At 41.5% G+C, this 19,880-nt stretch overlaps 1 protein-coding gene and 1 long non-coding RNA gene across 4 annotated transcripts in view; one reads left to right on the top strand and one right to left on the bottom strand.

Moving 5' to 3' along the window:
* Positions 1–2,058: 2,058 nt before the first annotated feature.
* On the bottom strand, positions 2,059–7,146 carry LOC106539449 (uncharacterized). Of its 2 annotated transcripts, XR_001312812.2 has the most exons (3): positions 6,625–7,146; positions 3,820–4,050; positions 2,059–3,404 (listed from the first exon to the last, which is right to left on the bottom strand). It is a non-coding gene; the product is annotated as an uncharacterized LOC106539449 (long non-coding RNA). The 2 variants fall into 2 exon arrangements; XR_015698215.1 differs by having other exon boundaries at positions 2,059–4,050.
* A 193-nt stretch (positions 7,147–7,339) lies between these two features.
* EFNB2 (ephrin B2) overlaps positions 7,340–19,880 on the top strand; it is a 52,638-nt gene continuing 40,097 nt past the window's right edge. For both annotated transcript variants that reach the window (XM_014054242.2, XM_014054241.2), the window contains exon 1: positions 7,340–8,356. In XM_014054242.2, the coding sequence (XP_013909717.1) occupies positions 8,229–8,356 (128 nt within the window). In that variant the 5' untranslated portion in view covers positions 7,340–8,228. The remainder of the gene's footprint in view (positions 8,357–19,880) is intronic.

Below are 19,880 nucleotides of genomic sequence, written 5' to 3'. Positions count from 1 at the left end.
TTAATTTGGTACTGTTCCTGAAAATACTCACAGGCACTTCTGGGCATAAGTTCATTACAGTAATTTTGTAACCTTTTTTGCCAATGTTGTAAGATTAAATAAAAATTAAGTTTCCAAGTAATTGCTAGTCCTTCTAAAAGGTGCGACACTTGCATCTTGCTTGTTTTCGGCAGTTCCCTGAATTCCTTTTCACATGTAGGTTGAACCTTGTCATGTACTATTTCTTCTAGACTTGTAGCATCCTTAGTTAATATTCTTATTCCAGTATTTAAATCAAAATATCAACAACAATGGAACCCATTTAGTTTTGTTTTTATGTAACATCAATTGTATCAAGTTTCCAGTATGTGGCATAGGTTGAACAGACTCCTGTTTTGCTTGCATAAAGTACGGAATGAAAGATCATGAAGTATACAGTTGAACAGTCGGTATCTCTGAGGATGTTTTTAATAAATTAATATTGCTGTGACCATTGTGCTGTTCTTAATTTAATTAGACTAAAATAAAGCAATAATGCCTGAGAGTTTCAGATTATTTCAAATCTCAGATTTTTTTAAAAAAATAATTGCTCTGATGCTGTAACTAGAAGCATTCCTTTAGAAGAGACCATTTGAAATTTCGATTACTAAATGTACTAACTGTACATTGGTATTTTCAAATCTCGGACTCTTGCGCATACAGCTTATATCAAATAAATTATATTTATATTATATACATATATATACATATACATACATGCATATGCATACACACAGAAACACACATATAATGAATTGGATATACAGTCTGCTTTTGCCAAAGCACAGTGCATTCTCTGAAGTGTAGAGGAACGATATATCAATTTCCCCCCTTCCCCATGTGCATCTTGTACATATTCAGAGGATTCTGGAACCTTCTAGATCAAATTTTCAGAGGTCCATCTCAAGGAAGGGATCAATTAGGAATCAATCATCAGTCCCAAGTCAAAAGTCTTCCCGGAAAACATGTTATGGATTGAAGCATTTTTATTTATTTAGTTTTCACAGTTTGCCATGTCTATAAGAGTCTACTTTTTCATTTGGGAAGCATACTTTTTAATATATATTTGCCTTATAATTGTAGTATATCCAGTTATGCAATAATGCCACTAAGGAAGTAGACTTGGGAGTGTTTGACCTGTTTGTTTTGCTTTGCTACAACTTCCTCTGTTTTATTTCCCTTAAAAATTCCATCACTAAAAATGTGTTCACTTTATTATCACATGTTAGCAAGATAATGCTCTGGGTTGCGCTTGACCTTGGAGAGAAGGGCTTTTTGTATTGCTGATGCCAGCATATGGGCTGTCAAAAAGAAAAATACTGCATGCTACAATTTGTTCTATCGGGGGCTATCTTTGATGAGTGCCTCAAAGTTGATGCAAAATGGAAAGTTGCTAGTCGATGAAAGCTGCCAGTAAAATATAATCACCAGTTGTGGGGAATACTGATTAGCTTCCAGTAAGTCTTTGTGCATAGAACTGACCCTGGTTCATTCATCCCAGATGGAAATGTGGAAAGTACCACTTGCCATATGACATCAGGAACATAATTTGGAGGAGGATGTACATGCTATCCTTACTTTGGAGATCTGAATGGTGCCTTCTATGATAGTATTCAGGAGGGCCATGGAAATGGCTCTTCCCCAAACCCCTTAATCAAAATGTTATTAATTGGCTTTTAAAGAGTTGAAACATTGTCACTTAATATAAGTGCTGGAGTTAAGTTGTAATGTGTGGTTTGTGGTTGGTTATAAGTTATAATTTTTATGAGGTTTTTTTTTAAATGATGGTGTCTTTGTAGTGTTGGCAATACAAAATATGAATATTATAAATAAATGTTAAGTTGTAAAATAAAATGGATACTTGTTAAAAAAAGGGAGCAAGAACTAGAAAGCCCTAATAGTAATGAATAAAACTTTCATAACAGTGGCTCTGTGTGTGTGTGTGTGTGTACATATATGTATGTATATGTGTGTGTATAATGTATATGTGTGAGTGCATGCACATATGGCTCTCACTTATAGGAAACGATCCTGTGCTCGTGTCCTCAGCATAAAAGCTTTATTCAGCAGAAATATTTCAATGGAAACCAACTATTAGCAATGTCCCAAATAAAATATGTAGAAAAAAAATAATACATCTTGATCAAAACCGGAACAAAAAGTTTAGACATTCCCAATTCTTCCTTTAATTAAAAATAGCTAAAATAGCTTCACCAAGCATGATGAAATATAATTGTCGTTTCTAGTTATACTGCAAAAACTGCTAGTGAAGAAACACTGTCAACAGGCTGAATTTGAGGTACAGCTGGAGCTCAAGTTTGATTTATTTAGAATTACGTTTTGTAGTCTAATAAAACCGTATCTTCATAGACAAGGAAAAGTGGTTCCATTTCTTAATATTCTTCACTATGTATATAATGAGCATGCTACTTGTTTCTAAAGCTTTCCTGCTCTCAGGAAACATGGTGTTGACTTAACTTTCAGCTAGGTTGCTGAATCTCTGAAGGCTAAGTTATTCTGATTCCCATTTTTATTGCAAATTCACTATGTCTGTTTTGTTCCATATACAAGGGGAAGCTTTAGTTTTGCACTAAAGAAAGCTGTTCAGAATTTATCCACATCTCATCCTGTTTTTACATATAACAAAATTTTCTAATTTTGGTCTTGCTGCTAAGGCCCAAAATATCAAGTTTGGAAATTGTAATGTTTTTAATTCAGTTTAGACTCTTTTTTTTTTTGTTTAATATGGTGTCAACTGCTGATCCCCCCCCCCCCCAAAAAAGCTGAGCATATGGAACAGATTGTCTGTAACTATTTAGAAGAGGAAAAGGTTACAATTACCAGTTTCTGGTGTGGCATCTTGACCGATTCCAATTTGAAGTATTGCTGCCTGTGAAGTTTTTGTCCCAACCAACGAAATTTCCTGGAAGGACATTGTCAGGACAGTCACTTATGGGGAAGAAAGAAAAAAAAAAGCCGTTTTGTCCAAGGGGTTATTTTTGCAAGGTTTCTGCCACTGACCTTCTTTATTTCCTTTCTTGCGTTGTGACTATTCTCAGCAACTGAGGAAATGGTGACGAAGCTTCAAGTTGAATTTGCAAGGCTTTTTCTTTTGCTTGAACTAGAGTCAAGAGGACTGGTCAAGAGGATTGATTCTTTAGTTCATGCTTTTAAGTTCATTCTGGCAAAATTGAAACTGTCTGATGGAATTCTTTGGAGCCAGTCCAAATGCAACTTGATTCCTATAGTAATTCCATCTTAGGTTCGGCCAAGGCTTTCTGGTTTAGAGATCAGTGCCAACAAGAATTCTTGGAAGCTAGATCCTGGGGGCAGTTCCGTGGAAGTCAATCTGAATCATCCCAGCCTGCAATCCAAGGCCTGTTTACCTGCAATCCAGACACAAATGGTTTTATCGCCAGCAAGGCATACTTTTTATTTCCAATTTGAACCACAAAAGACTTTCAAAGACCCAGAAGGAAACCCCCCCCCCAAACAAAAAACCCTTTACTTTTTGCTTAGGACCAGACCTTCCTCTCTCCTTAAAAGGAGAACCTGCACTGAGCTAATTGCCCTTTTGTTCCCAAGGAGAATAGTTTTGCAAAGAGGAGAAAAAAGCTTTTCCACAAGTCAATTTGTTCAAACCGCCTTCCTCTTTGTATACTCCTCAAACCCAGTAGATTTCATCAGACCTTTTTTTATTTTCTTTTTGCACCGTGGCCAGGTAGACAAGCATCAGAGAGCAGGCAAGAAGCTTCCGCGACATAGAAACGAAATCAAAGCCCAAAGTTAGAGGCTTCACACCTCTTCCCTTCGCTGCTGTGGTCGGCTTCTCTTCCTCCTGCGGGCCTCGTGTGGCGGCCTCGATCCCTTTGCTTGTTTCTAAGGCTAAACAAATCAGAATAATTCTTGCCGGTAGACCAGGCCTACTTATTCCGAAGGGGATGAAAAGTCGCCGGTTCCTGGTTTAGGCAACCGCAGCAGTAGGCCCTTCTAACATCCCAACGCAGCCCTAGTGGTGAGCCAAACTTGATCCTGCGAAAATAGATAAGATAAGAATTCAGGAACTTTTTAAAAAAAAAACTTATTTAAGGCTATTAAATTGGGGCTGTACAAATCCCAGCGATTGCTCCCCTCCCCCAAAGAAAGAATTAGAGATGCTTGTACTCTATGCCACCATCTAGTGGTCAACCTGATTTTTGGCAGCCAAGATCTGGTCACTCCAATCTTCTGTTTCCCCCGTTTATTATCGAGGAGCCTTGACACCTCGATAGTAAACGAGTTATTAGAGTTCATTTGTGCTGTCCTTGAGGGAGAAGAAGAAGTGAAGTGACCAAGAAAGTGATTCCGTTCTTTTCAAGCTTTTTCTCACACGCCATTCAGTAGCAAAGGCCCTCCCGGCAGCAGCACCCACATCTACTCAAAGGCAGCTGAGCGAAAGAGCCCCGAAATCGTAAAAGAGGAGAGTCCGGAGTTTAGGGCGACCGGCGGCGGCAGAGATCCTACGCAGTCCCATCAACGCCTCCATTTTTAAATGCTTCTCCTAGGCATCTTTTAGGGGCGTCCTACCTGGGAACCTCAGCCCGTCCCTTGCTGCAAATATCCGGGACTTCGGCCGGGGCTCCCTGAGCGGCTTGAGTTAAAAGCCCGATCCTCTGCACGGTTCCCCGGGAGAAGCAGCCACCCCGAGGCGTCCAAGGAGTTTCGGAGCGAGTCCTTCCAAGGACCGCCACCCACATCCCGGATCGCCGAGTACACACCTGTACCACCACCCCCGCCCTGCCAATCCCGACCAGACCTTATAGCCCCGCTGTTCCAACAACAGCCAAAGGACCCCCTCCTCCCCCGGAGCCACCTCTCTATCGGTTGTCCAGCACAGCGAATTAGATCGGGCCAGGGGGGACTTCCAGGCGCCGTCTTCCTGAATGAATAAAAGTCAGAAAAAAAGTTGAAATCCTTTAAAACCATTTCTTTTTTTGCAATTCTTCCAAGTGTTCCGGGGAAGGTCTCCTTGGGGCTAAAGTGGTTGGCTTCACTTTGTTCGTTTCCTTTCCCCAGCCACCCAAAAAAACCTCTCAACTTGGCTATTTCCAGATGTTTTCTTCTCCCAGCTGGCGAAGCCTCTCGGGGTTCTTGTTGGGCTCCAGAGACGCCTATCTCAGAAGGGCGAGTTGCCCCACTTTCTTCTCGGTTGTGGCTCCGAGCCTCTGGAAGGGAGTGTCGTTTCTTTTTTATCTTTTTCTTTTTTTTGAAAAAGGTAACTTCGGACAAAGGTGGTCTCCCATTCCTACAACCTCCCCGCTTCTTCTCCTTCTCCTCGCCTCTGGGTCTGGGAGTCGCAGCATTGAATCCTGTGGGGGGACACACACACACACACACACACAGAGGATTGCCCCTCTCCTCACAGCCGAGAAATTATTTGGGCTACTCGAATCATTCCGCTTGGTGGAGGTGAATTTCGTGCAAGTGTCCCAGGAAAGAGAGAGAAGCGCTCGATCCGGAATGAGCAGACTCTAGCCACCCTATTTCGGTGACTCCCGGTACCAAACCTGGAGCTGCGAAATCGGAGTCACTCGGTTTTGGAAGTGGAACTTTCGCTCGGCTTTAAGAAAAAAAAAATCCTCCCGCTAAATAAACACGGAAAAAATTCCAGAAATGCAAACCCGGTTTCCCCCCTGGAATTATTAACCCTCTGTCGTGGTGATGACTTCCTGGTATCGTTTTATTTAAGCGCAAGAACATTTAAGTTTTTTAATGAAGAGAAGAGCATAAAATTCTGCGTAGACGTGACATTTATTTTCCAAGTGCTTTGTTCCCTGTGGTTAAGCCAATATTGAAAAGTATTTTCAGATTCTCAGTCCGAAAGAACTAATGTCTTTTTTTAATAAAAAAAGTCATTGCGTTTATTTTTAAATAGGTATTTCTCTAACAAACCTCTAATGTCTAACCGTACACTTGAGGTATCACGTATCCTTCTAATATCGCCGCAAAATTATTTTTGACGGCTATCTTTCTTGAAATCCACGTCGTTTTAGATAATTTCGAATTCCTACCTCTCCACCATTCAAACCCTCAATTAAAACGTTTTATAATTCATAACATATGGGCTATATCTAGTTTTAGCCAGATTTTAATTTGCGTTCGTTTGCTTTGGCTACCTGCCGATTAAGACAAATCAGATCGAAAGCAGCCCATTTCACCTCTAATTCCTAAACGGATTCAATCTCTTAAAAAGCCCGTCGTTAACAACCGACGACGATTTCAACAAAACTAAAAAACAACAACAAAAGTTCCACTTTGACTTCAAGGCGAACTTTTCCGAGGATCGCTAAAAGCGAAGGTTAAAATAAAAGGCGCGTTTTCATAGCGGCCGCTAGTGGGTGCTGTCGCTCTATGAAATTACACCCAGCTGGCGGCGGGCGAAGAACGCGGCGATTGGGGTTGTGGAAAAAGCTAGCGCGTCCTTTAATTTCAAGAGTACCGGCTCCAAACTTAGTCGCGGGGCTTCCCTTCCAACGAATCCTTGGCCCGTTTGGGCCCGGCAACCGAACCCAACCGCGCCGCCCATAAAAGCCCCCCCCCACCCAGTGTCAGGGGTTAGGAGGCCACCTGCAAAGCGGGAGCAAAAGCGATACAGATGCGCTGTGCGGGAGAACTTGTGCTTTCAGCTCGCAAAGCCAGAATTCTTTCGCGCCCCTTTGGTAGCAAAGACTTTGCGCAAGTCGCAGGATCGCAAGCGAGCCGCACACAAGGCTTTTTAGCAAGGGAAAGAGTTCGAATGCAGTGCAGCCCTCCTCCCGGCGCGCTCCTTTATTGCCAGCAGTGAGTCCGCCAAAGGAACTTTCCAGGGCTCCGATCTTTCTGGCGTCTGTAACTCGAACCTAAAAAGAGTCTCGGGCTCGGCGCTCAGAGGCCACCTGCTTTGCAGAAATAAGGCGAAGGCAAAAGTTGGCCAGTTCCGAAGGACGTTCTTGCCTTTGGCGCTCGCAGGCTTGGCAGGGAACGAGAGAAGGGCGAGCCGCTCCCTGCGCCCGATCCTTAAGAAACACACCTGCGCCCAGCTTGGGGGGGGGGAAGCAGCGCTGGCCTTTCTCGTCTCCCCAGCGCAGCGCCCGGGCGGAGGCGGCTCGCGCTGCAGGATAGTTACCTGTCCCTCCCTCCCCCTCTTTTCCCCGCGCCGGCCCCGCCCCTCTGGAAGGTGGGCTCCGCTTCTGGGCGTAAGTGACAGAGGCGCCACCCAACCAGCGCCAGAGTTGCCGGAGAAGGGGGGTGGCTGGGTTTATAATGAGGAGGCAGGGCGCGGGAGCGGCGACTCGGAGCTTCACTCTCGCGTTTGGAGTCTAGGAGGACACCGCGGCAGGAAGCCCGGCAGCCCGGCAAGACGCGGTCGAGCGAGCCTCGAACCAGAGGAGGAAGAGGGCGGCGGCGGGGGAGGGGAAGCGAAGCGAAGCTGCGGCGGGAGAGAGAAAAGGCAGCGGCCGCTCTGTGTGGCCCCGGCGACGACTGTGAAGTCGGGGGCTGCCTGCCCGGCCTCTCGCTCCGTCTTCTCTTCCTTTGCCGCGTCGTCGTCGTCGGCGGTGCGGGCGCTGGGAGCCCGCCCGGAGGCATCTCTCTGCCTTTGCCGGGCTCGCCCCGCTGAAGAGGGGACGAAAAGCCTTTGGACGCCAGGAATAAGCAGGCTCTTGTGGGCGGCCGGGAGGGCGATGGAACCCCGAGGATCTGCCGCCGGGCGGCCCCGGCTACCTCGCTTTCTCCAGGTGGATTTATAGAAGGGGGCGAAGAAAACTGCGGGCGCCGCCGGGGAATTAATTGGGCGTCCTCGCTCGGTTTTTCCTTCGCGCTTGATCCTGGTGACCGCCGCCACCGGCGGCAAGGCGAAGCGGGAGCAGCTGAGCGAAGCAGCGGCGGCGGCAGGACTGAGCGACGGGCGGTGCTTTTCGTCGTCGTCGTCGTGCTCCTTTGGCGGCCGACGGGGGGCTCCCGGGCCCGGCTTGATCCTCGCCTTCCTTCTTCCAGCTCGGGATTGCCATTCCATGCCGGCGGCCGTGCACTCGACGACTTAAGCCGGGAGGGGCGAGCTCGTTGGCTGCCCGGGGATTTGCCTCTGGTTGTGGCTCCTTCGTGTGTGGGGAGATTGTGGACGCCTCCGTTCCTCCGGGCGCCGCGGAGTTGGCGAACCTTTGGGGCAGGACCCGCCGGCGGCGCCCCCGACCATGGTAGCGCGCCGGGGGGGATCCCCGCTCGGGAAGTGCTGCTGGGGGATCTGGGTGCTTTTGTGCCGGACGGCGCTGGCCAGCTCGCTGGTGCTGGAGCCCATCTACTGGAACTCCTCCAACTCCAAGTAAGTAACCCGGGGAGGCTCGCTTCTTCCCCCCCCCCCCAAGCCCGGCGGAGGTGGGTAGGCGAGGGCAGCCTCCTCTCTTAACGCGGCCAGGGCCTTTAGGCAGGCCGCTGCGTCGCACATCCGAGCGAGCTGCGGGAGGGCAAATGGGTCGCCAACCCTGGCGAAGAAGCCCTCCTTCGGGGGGAGGCCGGGAAACGGGACTGCCATACTGGAACAAAAACGGGGGGAAAGGAGCCGCAGTTTAGACTTCGAATGCCTCCTCTCTTAGGGGGGGCACTTCGGGTGCTGAGCCTCTCCAGTGCGGGAATTGGGGAGGCGGTCTCGAAGTATCGTGCAGCGATTTAAAATACATCTATATATTATTTTGCACGCGCCGCTGCATCGGTGGGAGCGACATTCCGCTGCTTTAGAAGCGAAACGCGGAGCGTCTCTTTGACCGCGATCTGGTCTTTGGAGGCTTTCCTTGAAAGGAACGGAGCCCAGCGAAAGGCAGGGCTCGGAATCATTTCTTGGGGCGAGCAGGGCGACAAATGACGGGCTGGGAAGTGGGGGACGACGACCTCGAAGCTTTCTGGCTATGCAAAGCGTTAGGAGCGGGCCTGGTTTGCCAGAAATGTAGGTCCTTTGTAGACACGAAGTGGCCATCCTTTCCCCAGGATTGCAGCCTGTTGAGGAAAGGACCTGTGTGAGGAAAAAGTGGGAAGGGATAGAAGAGAGCAGCGTCTTCCCAGTTTTTGCCCTTCTTTGTAGACCCAGGTAAAGGCTCATCCCAGGCTTAATCAAGGCTCATTCTAATTTTGTCAGCGGAAACCAGGCCAGTGCGTTGGGGAAGAGATTTGCCTAGCCGATTGTTTTCCCACTTCAAGGATCCCAGCAGAACGAAGATAATAGGCACCCAAGAAAGGGTTGGGACTTGAGAAACAGTTGATGCAAAGAATTAGAAAGTGACGTGTGGTGGGAGTTTCCATCTTAAGTCTAGTGCATTTAGGCATCTCCCCCTCCCCCCTAAAGCTTCTGGGGGAAACTTCTGGCTTCAGAGACAGTTTAGAGTTTCCTACCATATGATATAATGATGAAGTATAATACTGTTAGAACATGCTTATGTAAGGGCTTTATGCTTAGAATAAAGGAGAGGGGGAAAGATTTTTATATATCTTTCCCCTGTTGAAAAGTATCTTCCTGCAACTAACTAAGCCTGTTAACTTTTGCAGTCTAAGTCTAAATCTGCCCATTATTTGAGTTGATTTTTCTGTGCTTTGTTTCTAAAAGAAATGTAGAGGAAATTAAATTCTTTTCTTTCTTGACAAAGCAATTTTTTTAAAAAGCCACATCAATCTCCATGATTTCTTAGCAAGTGGTTTGTTGAAAATAATTATAGTGAGTTCCGCTTCTCTGCATAACCTCCTAAGCTTGCTGGGCGTGAACAGTCTACAGTTTTCTCTGTAAAATAATCCAGCTGGACTGGAACAGCCTTTCTCACAAGTGTGAAATAGTTTATGAGTTGGTTATACTACTTGCAGCTCTAAAATAGTACACATTTGAATTTAAGTCTAAAAGAAAAAGAACTTTAATTAAGATATTAAGGTCATAAATTAAAATATTCTGATGTCCATTATTTTCCCCCACTCTGCTATCCTCTTTACCCCAAAGTTTTTTTTTTGTCCAAAGCGGCTCTGATAATATATTTAGTTAAATATTCAGTTAAAACCTGACTAAATGAAGAATGGCTCTTTTATTTTCATTAAAACGTGGCATCCTTTGTGAGGACCATGAAATGCTTGTCCAAGTTCAGTAACTCTTTCTCCCTTTCTTGAGATAGATGTATGCTTTTACTACTGTTGGAGAGGATGCCAAGAGCTTATTTTAGCTCTCTCTCTGCAACTTAGATTTCAATTAAACTCAGTTTAAACCAGAAAAGAAATCTACCTCAAGAGATTAGTAGAGTTTATTTGAAGTGCTTGTGCATATGTGTGTAAGTACATGTGGAAGCGGATAAGTTATCCTAGTATATAATAGTGCTAAGATTAGTCCTAGGGGAAAAAACATATTCTCCCACCTTTAGCTGCTGTCTAGTGGTTGCGTTTTTCCTATAGAGGTCACTCTTTCAGTACATAAAAGCCCACTTAGCTGTGCTGTAGTCCTTTCCTTCTCCCTTCAGTTTCCAGGGCTTGCCTGCCTACGTGCTTTTTCTCCCTACTCCTTAACCAAGGGTTCATTTTCACTATCAAATGATTTACTTGACTCACCATTTACAACAGAGGGGCCTTGTCATCAAACTGATTCTTTAATTTTCAATTCTACTTGATAGAAATATTATCAGCAGCAAGTTAACTATAATTTAATCAGCAGCACTCTCTTCTCCGTGTTCGAAATTTCGAATAAGTAGTGTTCCTCCATGATGGGATTGAAATGTATTGGTATTAATTATTCAGGTTTGTTCACCTCTCTGAAGGTAGCATGTGTAAATGGCCTGCACTTTGGATAAATGCATTAGTAACCCTACCCTGGGTGAAATGAGTCCGATTGTCACTTTTAATCAATGTATTGTATTTCTGGGTGGTTTTCTGTGCTGAGCCTGAAGGATAGCATTTTATTCCTTCAAAGAAAGGGAAGATCTTCATAGAGAGATTTTTCTTTTACTTCCCTTGCTTCCCCGTGACACTCTACTTAGACGGATGCAATGTTGATAAATAAGAGTTGTAGTCATAAGCACACCTTTCGTGTGTTTACAGAAGAATGGGATTTACTTCTGAATAAACATGGATAGAATTGCATTGTGATACTTTTTCAGCGTTTGAAGACATAATTAGCACAATTGATACTAAGCCCTTGTTGCTCAGGGTGAACGCTTACTATAACTCAGAAATCTGTTAACCTAAAAGCGATTCGGTGGAGACTTTGTCAACGCCAGATCCCACTGAATGTGAGAGGTAATTCCATAGAAGGTGAACCAGCATTCCCTCATGACCTGATTCCCCAAATTCCAGCTCTGTGATTTATATTGGTAACTAGCATCTTTAACAGTGATTAGGAAACAAAAATAAGGAGGCTGTCAATTGAAGACTTTCATATTAATGTCCCAGTTGTGGCTTTTAATGCCTTTGTCATGAAAATGCCCTATGCCTTTAAAAAAAATATCATAAGAGATGCCACATATGTTGTGCTTTGCTCTCACATTTTCTTTGCAGGCGATTTCTGTAGTCTTCTCAATCACTAGATACTAGATACAACTAGATACAAAGGCAAGATAAGCTCTTTTATAGCTCTAGTGACAGATTGAAGAAATTTCTTCCTGCCAACAATTGCCTTGCGTATCTTGACTTCTTTTAATCTTTGTAGCCAGTAGGTTGATTTCCCAATTACATATAAATCCCAAACTGAAGTTTTATTAGGTGAGTTTCAGAGTGAAGGGCAGACACATTTACTTATCAGTGAGGTTACTTAAATGTATCCTTTCTTGTGTAGAGAAGTTATGTCAGCCAAATATTCTGCCCGGGTTGGAACTCTTCTCCTTAACTAGATGTAATTTGACTAAGGAAAAGCAAGCAAATAGCCAAATAGTATCCAGATAACCTATTACACATAAAATCTGCAGCAGTTAGCTTGAATAAACATAAGCCTGTCAGAGACTGATAAAATGGCCTACAATTGATGGGCCTATTTAAGCTGTCTCTTCAGTAGCATAAACCAGCCTGCTTCTCATTGTTTGTTTGTGAAATTCTTATTCTTGTTTTCTCGTAGGCAAACAAATGCACATTCACTGCTGAATGAATAGCTCCTTGAACTGTGCTCTGCAATTTACTTTGGGTTAATCTTGTCGGTTTTAATACAGAGGAGGAAGAAAGTGGGGGAATAGTGGGGGTGAATTGTGAGTGCCTTCACATCACCATTTCTTGCATTTTGCCAGGATGATAAACTACTTGTAACAGACAGTCTTGTTTCAGAAGGATACAAAAGCTATGCGAGCAAGGAAAGGCTACATCTTGCGATACGTTTGGTAAAACCTTCTTAATGATTTATTTAGAAACCCAGAGCCTTGCTTCTTAATCTTAACTATTATTGTCTGTGAAATATAATTTATATAGGGATACCTGGAAATCGCTGCATATATATTATTTTTTGTGAGTTATAGATGATGCACATGAAGTCTTTATCACTCATTGGATATTATCTGCCCAAATGTATAGGGTTTAACTGGGAACTCATAAAACTGTCTTCATAATAAAAGACCATATCTCTATAAAGCGTATCTGATTTCAATATAGAATTTTATATAGTAAAATTAAGTCAAGTTTTCAGATTTCACTTTAAACCACATTGCCAATTCTGGTTTAAAGGAGTGTGTATGATTAATCTAAGTCCATTTGAGAAATATCCTTAAAGAGATTTACTGATTGCAAGTAGTGACCTTGGATATGTTGGACTGCAATTCCCATAAAACTGAGTCATGTTGGCTGATAGGTATGGGAGTAGCAGTCCAATATCTTTGAAGGACACAAGATGCAATGAGTAACTCAAGCTTTAAAAAATATAGATAATGCTTACCCTACAGCAAAAGGCTACATTTGGGATGCATTTCTTTTTGCCTTCATATACATTATTATTATTGCTATTATATGATCAGTTGGGAACATAGTATGTGTACATACTATGTGTATATGCGCGCACACACAAACACACACACAGAAAATCTCAAAGCTTCTTACTGTAAACTTTCTAAAGTAAAGCAACTCTTAATTCATTTTTATTTACCATATGGCATCTTAATTAATAGCTGTAGACAATGAAGTTACTGAAATTGAAGTTGACTTAGGAATTTTTCTTTATATGTTTTTCCTTCTCTGCTCATGATCTTTGATGGGGAAAATGTAATGGCAGTATACTGTACCATGTATAGAGTTTATTAAACCCTTCCTTCCTTCCTTCCTTCCTTCCTTCCTTCCTTCCCTCCCTCCCTCTCCTAATTTCTTCCTGCCTCTTTTCCACCCTCCTGAGTGGCTGTTTCCAAGAAAAAATATTCTCATCAAAACTTTCCTCCTCTCTTTTTTTTAAAGTAAACTAAAATGTCTTTCCACCAATGAACATCCTTCTATGTAGACTCTGTCTTTTCTATAAAATCAAGTAGATCTTTGCTTAAGGGGACTTACATAATTAAAGTATTTCGATTGAAACCCAAAGGGGCTAAATATATGTTGGTATTCAGGCATGGGTCTAAGACTCTATCCTATCCACCCGGCCCCCATCTGAACGCGGTCAGTGTAAAGTTGATGGCTAGGGACTATGTCAGAACTGCTTGGGAACAAAACTCGTGCAGATCCATTGTTTTTCTCTGTAGGCAAAGTACACAAAGAAGCACTACTATTCAGCCCTTCAGCCATGGTAGAAAATGTAAACCCCTGACATCGCTCTCCTTGTTTAACTTGTTTAATTCTCATTTTGAATTCAGTAGTATAGTGGCCGTGTGAACTCTGAAGATTTCTTTGATAATCCATTTTGTAGTTCCGAATCAAAAACAAAATGAAAAGGTCGGACACAATTTGCTTTTATTTTTAGGCAAATCAACCCCGCTTCTAGTTAATAAGGGGATTACAACCCAGACTAGGCCCTTACAGATGTAATGTAAATCAAGGGCAGAGTATAAAGAAAGTGATCCCTTTTGATTGAAGTATGGTAAAAAGGCATAGAGAAACTAGCAGCGGTAATCTGATTGTATGGCAATAAAACCACCATTTTCTGTCTTTCAGATAAAAAATAATGTGGTAAATCCATGCCGCTCATAAGATGTAAAGGCAGATAAAGGGGGATACCATGGCAACATATAGATTAGCTTGATGTTGGAAATGACATGTCAGTGAAAGGGATGTAGAAACTAAGGGTCTTTGCCTTCAGGGCTGCAAGGTATTATGTGAGAATTGAAAAAAAAAAAAAGGGAGAGAGAAAATCTTGTTTGGGGGGGGGGGTTGGGATTAGGAAGTATAAAGGCCTTCTTATGGCCAGACTGTATGGGCAGCGGAGAAAGGCTGCTCAGTTCTTGCTCATTGGTGGTGCCTAATATGGTAAAGGTGGATTTCATTTACTGCCTTTTTATTGCTAAAGTTTGGGTTGATTAAAACTTTGGAACTCTGGAATGGTTCAAATGCAAATCTTCCCCCCCCCCTTTAAACTTCAGCTCTAGCAATGACATACCTCCTGTAGGATTAGCTGCACTTCACATTTATTTAATCTGTTTGGGATTCAAGTAGGTACATGTTGGCAAAGAAAATAGGAGATGGGTGGAATGGAGGGTATCTTGAGTTTTTAAAAAATATTTTTAAAGGCTCTTAGTTGCCTTTCTGACAGAGCTTTCCGTCTTGCGCTCCACAGGAGAAGCAAAACTAAACATTCTGTTTTGTGGCCCTCGCTTTTTAGGAATAAGAGAAGTTCATTTAAAATCTTTATAGTCATCTGATAAGTGGCTGAATTTATATGAAGCTCCGGTGAAACTTTTTAAAAGATACTTGTGATTTTAAAATGCAAGTTTGTAGATCACATACAAAAGAGAAGGGAGTGTTTTAATAGAACAAAGCATGGGTTAAGGGATCGTAGAAGGCTTGTTGCAGTCTGTCCATTTTGTATATTAGGTTCTGGCATATTTGGAGAAAGCTGGCTGGTTAAAATTTACCAAATCACATGTTTTCCTGTGTAAAAAGATATTTGTGAAACTTTTTTTTGACCCATTACTCAAATAGTCAAATTATCCCAAGCTGATATGCTTTAAGAAATATGTAACAATGAGCATTGTGAATTTTTCAGTATTTCTCCTTAACCTTCAGAAATCTATAGCAAAAGGTCCCTTTAGGCTGCAGATAATATACAAAGCTCAGGGGAGGCCCTTCACTGCTTTAAAGGCTGGTCACATCCAAGCACCTTACATTTTGCATTTGACAATGATTGCTAATGGGCTATTCAACTAAAGTATTTGCTTGTTCACAGCGAACAGGGCATGATAAATGTCCAGCAAGCTTGCAGCCTCCTTCAGCCTTTCAAATGCAGACTGGTGCATATTTATGGAAGGCAAATGACAAAAGAAGCAGCTGAATTACTCTGGCCTTATGCTTTCTGTTGGAACAAGGGTTAAAGTGATTAAAGAAATAATGCAAAAGCCTATGTCATTTGTTTGCTAACCATTATCCAACATTTAGCTTTCGAACCTACCTGTCATGTCTCATTTCTGAAATGTTGCAGATAAGGCTATGTACATTGTGATACATCAAGAAGAGGCAATTATTTATATAGTGTTTCTCCATGCAGAGGTTGTCAGGTATGTTTCTTCATGAATGTTTGTTCTTGAAATCACCCATACAGTACATTTTAACATCACACTTACTTGTACATCTTTGTTCTGATGAGAACTTGCATTGCATTGAAGTTTGCAGCTGGAGGACTGTATTATCTCGTTGAAAGGAATTTTCACAATGCAGTGAAGAAGCCGTTAGCCTGCAGATAAGTTGTGCTGATTTCTTTCTTGAAGCACACTCTAAGGCGGGTGGTAAATTCAAGGAATAACTTCTTGTGTAGAGGTCAAACTCTTCCTTATGACAGTGAATATTGTTCTGGTTGCGTTTTATTCATACCTAGTTTTTCCTTCTGAAGTTACTAGAAATCTTGTTCATTTAGATTAGAAGAAATTTAGCTTTTTGCAGCTATGAGTTTATAATCACATTTAGTACTGTATATAATTTATTTCTAATTTTATACAATCTTAACTTGTGCACATAGTGGGATTTTCCTCCATGGCTAAACTCTGGGATAGATTGGGCAGGGAGATAGTGATTTCTCAAAAGACATTTGAAAGACAATGGACCTTCCTCCATTGAGAATAGACTTGATCCTAATTTATACTACTTTTCTACAATCCAAATATTTTTGATAAACCGGATCCAAAACTTCATGTATCCATGTACGTAAGTGTTTCCCTTTTTGAAAGTTAAGACCAAAGAAAATTTGAACTCCACATGGGTGGATTGAACTGTTGCATTATCTGCTGTTTTATAAGTCCCTACATCTGGATTCCAATGATACTAATCCTGCTAAAGAGTCCTTTTCTCTTCCATGCCCTGATTGGTGATCTTTCTAGCACACCAGAGCTCTGCAGGATCCAGCCAGATACCTTTTTAGCCCAAAATTCTATTCCTGCAGTGGCCAGCCAAGTGTCTGTGGGAGCTCTAACAGCTTAAAAGAAAGGTGCTTTGACACATTCACTGAAAGAGTCTTCCACAATTGATATGGGAACCTGTGAAGGGACTACATCATGGCATTGCACTTGTGGAGCATTCTGCTTTAGATCTTTTTCAAATTAATTTTTGTAGGACTATTAGATGTACCATAGGTAGTTGCTTTGCCTGATGCACTTCATGTTATCTACTCCATAAAAAGAAACACCATTGTTAACACATTATTTTATCATTTTCCAAAGATGTATAGTTGGACCTTAAGTCTATTTTCGTTAAAATAATTGCAACATTTTTTTAAAAAAAGTTGGGTCAACTTCTAAAATTTTATCATTTTCAAAATAGCCAATTTTATCCAATCATTGTTGTGGCTTTTAGATATTGTAGACAATTCTGAAAGTACAACAGTTTATTTGCATTATGAAATAATATATGAATAAATCATATAGATGGTCTTCTATGATTGGTTGATACAACTTCATAGAAAAAACGAACCGCAAAGATTGATGGTTGGCATTCAGAAGAGGTTAACTCTTCTGAATGCTTTTAAAATACTTGATTAAAGCTAGAGAAATAGGAGAAGCAATGGATGAGCATACGCCAGTTTTTACATTGTCTAGAGTCTTTTGGTGAGTAACATCTTGCTGTTCCTAACTGGAAGACTTTGCTCGGAATGAAATAGCCAACCAATTTTAATGCTTGTGACATTCATATTCTAAATTGTAGCTCATACAGATAGAATATCAACTTGTTTGTATGTTCCCTGTGAATTAGGAAGATGGCCAACTATATAAATAAATAAATAAATAAATAAATATATATATATATATATATATGACAAATAAAATAATCCGCCATTTTGTGGAAATTTTTTCAGATTAGCCATTGTATACACCAGGTGAAAAAAAGTGTGTTTTGGCACCTTTTAAACAACAGAGATCCAGCAAAATCGCAAGCAACAAAAATGAAGTGAGTCATGTGGCTCTGTGACTATTATATAGTCATTATCATTTTATAAGGGTTTATCCATACTGCTTTTGGCTTTCCTATAACCTTTCCCCAATACTGATTTGAGCCAGCTCTCCTACATCCTCCAGAAGCACATTCTTTAATTATTAAAAATGACAGGAGCATTGAGAAGTTGACCAAAAAGAATAAATTTGGAAGAGGTAGGTTTTACGGTCTGTCATGTTCCTCTTAAAGCCTGCTTTCCACTGCCAGGCTCAGTGAAGGGTGTCATTGCATCCTATATTTAAATCGGCTTCATCTGCCGTTCTGGGCCACTTTCAAAGGTGGGTTGATCCTGGTTTGGCCGGACCAGGCAAACTGATAGTAGCAGCGGTGGGAGACTCCACCCACCTACCCGGACGCTTCTGTGCATGTGCAGAAGCGTTTCGCACTTTAGCGTGCTCGAACTGGTAGTAAAAACATTGGCAACCCACCACTAGCCACTTTGTCTATAGACTTTCATGTAAGCAGCCCTTCCTGGAAATGGCTGTCTATCTTATTCTAGCAGAGTACCACGGTGTCTGAAGCAGTCCTCAACTCCTAACTTGATAGCCTCACTGACTTTCCCAAAAAACACTCAGCTCAAGTCCAGCCCATTTTCTAGCAAGCTGGTACTTCCACTTTTAAATTTTAAACTTCTTTATACCTATCAGAGTTTTTCATGTGTGAAGTTGGATTTAAAAAGTTCAGCTGGAAAAGTAATGCATGTGTATCTTCATATGTTGCCTTGCTGACTCTCGGATGAGTTACCCAATAAGGCTACATGCATTGGATAACCATTGGCCATAGTGGTGCCCAAACAGCAGTTCATTTGTATGCTTGACTGAATAAAAATGCCATTTAGATTTAAGAGCATCCTTTTTTGTGGAGGGGGGGGGTCCCATCCTTTGCCCACTCTCCCATTTGCTTTCCTCATGCTTAATTAATTCTCACTTGTATTCCAAGAGCAGTCTGGTTTAACTATTTTGCAGTGCTTTATCTTTGGTGCTGTTCCTGGTCCCCCCCCCTCAAGAAAATTCTAGATTTCACTGGTGAAATGAGCATGGGGAAATCAGTTTCCTGGTGAGGACCTGAAATTCTGCAAGAGAGATTAGTTAAAAAACAGATGTGACCATGACTTCTATTACTTTAGGCTCCGCAAAACTAGTGTCTCTCTTAGATTTTCTTAAAGCGTTTATTATTAAAGTACTAGATTTATAACCTTTGTGGCAATCAGTTTTTTTTAGTAATGTAGTACTAATGACACCCATTGTTACAACTTAGGCTTTTGGTAAAATACTGTATACCTAGAGGAATAAAGCTGGGTGATGTTTCCATGAAATCTTTTAGAAACCTACCTTTGCTGAAATAAGAATGACATAAATAATGGTGCAGCCCTGAGCACATCTGTACCCACTGAGTTGAGAGAGATTTTCTTCAGGAAAATGCATTTGGGTTTATAGCTCAGTTTAATTTGATAACCACACATGGAGTATCATAGATCTGTGGTGGTGAAATTGACATTTGAGCAGAAGTATCTCATAGATTTTAAATACCATTGTTCAATGTAGGTTAAAAATATGCTTTGAACGTGACAGATAAATGCTGGGTCCTGTAAGTATACACACAATTTCAAAAAAAAATTATACTAAATGCATGAACGAGCCATACACAGGTTTTTAGTTTGATTCAGCAGTGTAGTTATTTGTCTCACTGTCCAACACAACTCTATTTGGTGTTAACCTTCAGCCAGTTTGTTGTACGTCATCATGGCATCCTTTTGTTTTAACATTTATAAATTTGTGGCATTATGTATCTTGTAGACTTTTTAATACTTTTTACTTTTAAGGAAATATGCTTTTTAAAACAATTCACTAAATATATAATGAATGCAGTAATTAGAGCTGAAACGGGAATTTTGACTGTTTGGAAATAAACTTTATATGGCAATAGATTGACCTGAAGGTATTGGAAATATCTACTACTCAAATAACATAACTAGCCATACAGTTGGCTAGTTTTGAGGTGTAGTGTGATCTGTGCATGCATCTCTAGTAAGAAGAATTCATGCACTATACAAATTAAAAAGAAACAGATACACATATGTTATGGTTTAGTATTATGTATAAAAACAAGGATACATCAGAACTACATAAAATTATACCGATTCATGCATTTTAATACATTGTTGACTTCTATTTGGATCATGTATAGTAATTTTATTTTTATTAAACAATGTTAACATTGATATTTAAGTATCTTATAATTTATATCTTGGTGGTTTTCTTGTTATAAATGTGGGACTTATCCTGATTGCAAGGTGA

Source organism: Thamnophis sirtalis, unplaced genomic scaffold (genome assembly GCF_051295495.1).
Source record: "Thamnophis sirtalis isolate CommonGarterSnake01/CBP01778 unplaced genomic scaffold, rThaSir2_p1.2 scaffold_12, whole genome shotgun sequence".
In the NCBI taxonomy this organism is placed as follows: domain Eukaryota; kingdom Metazoa; phylum Chordata; class Lepidosauria; order Squamata; family Natricidae; genus Thamnophis; species Thamnophis sirtalis.
This window is presented reverse-complemented; position numbering and strand designations above follow the sequence as displayed.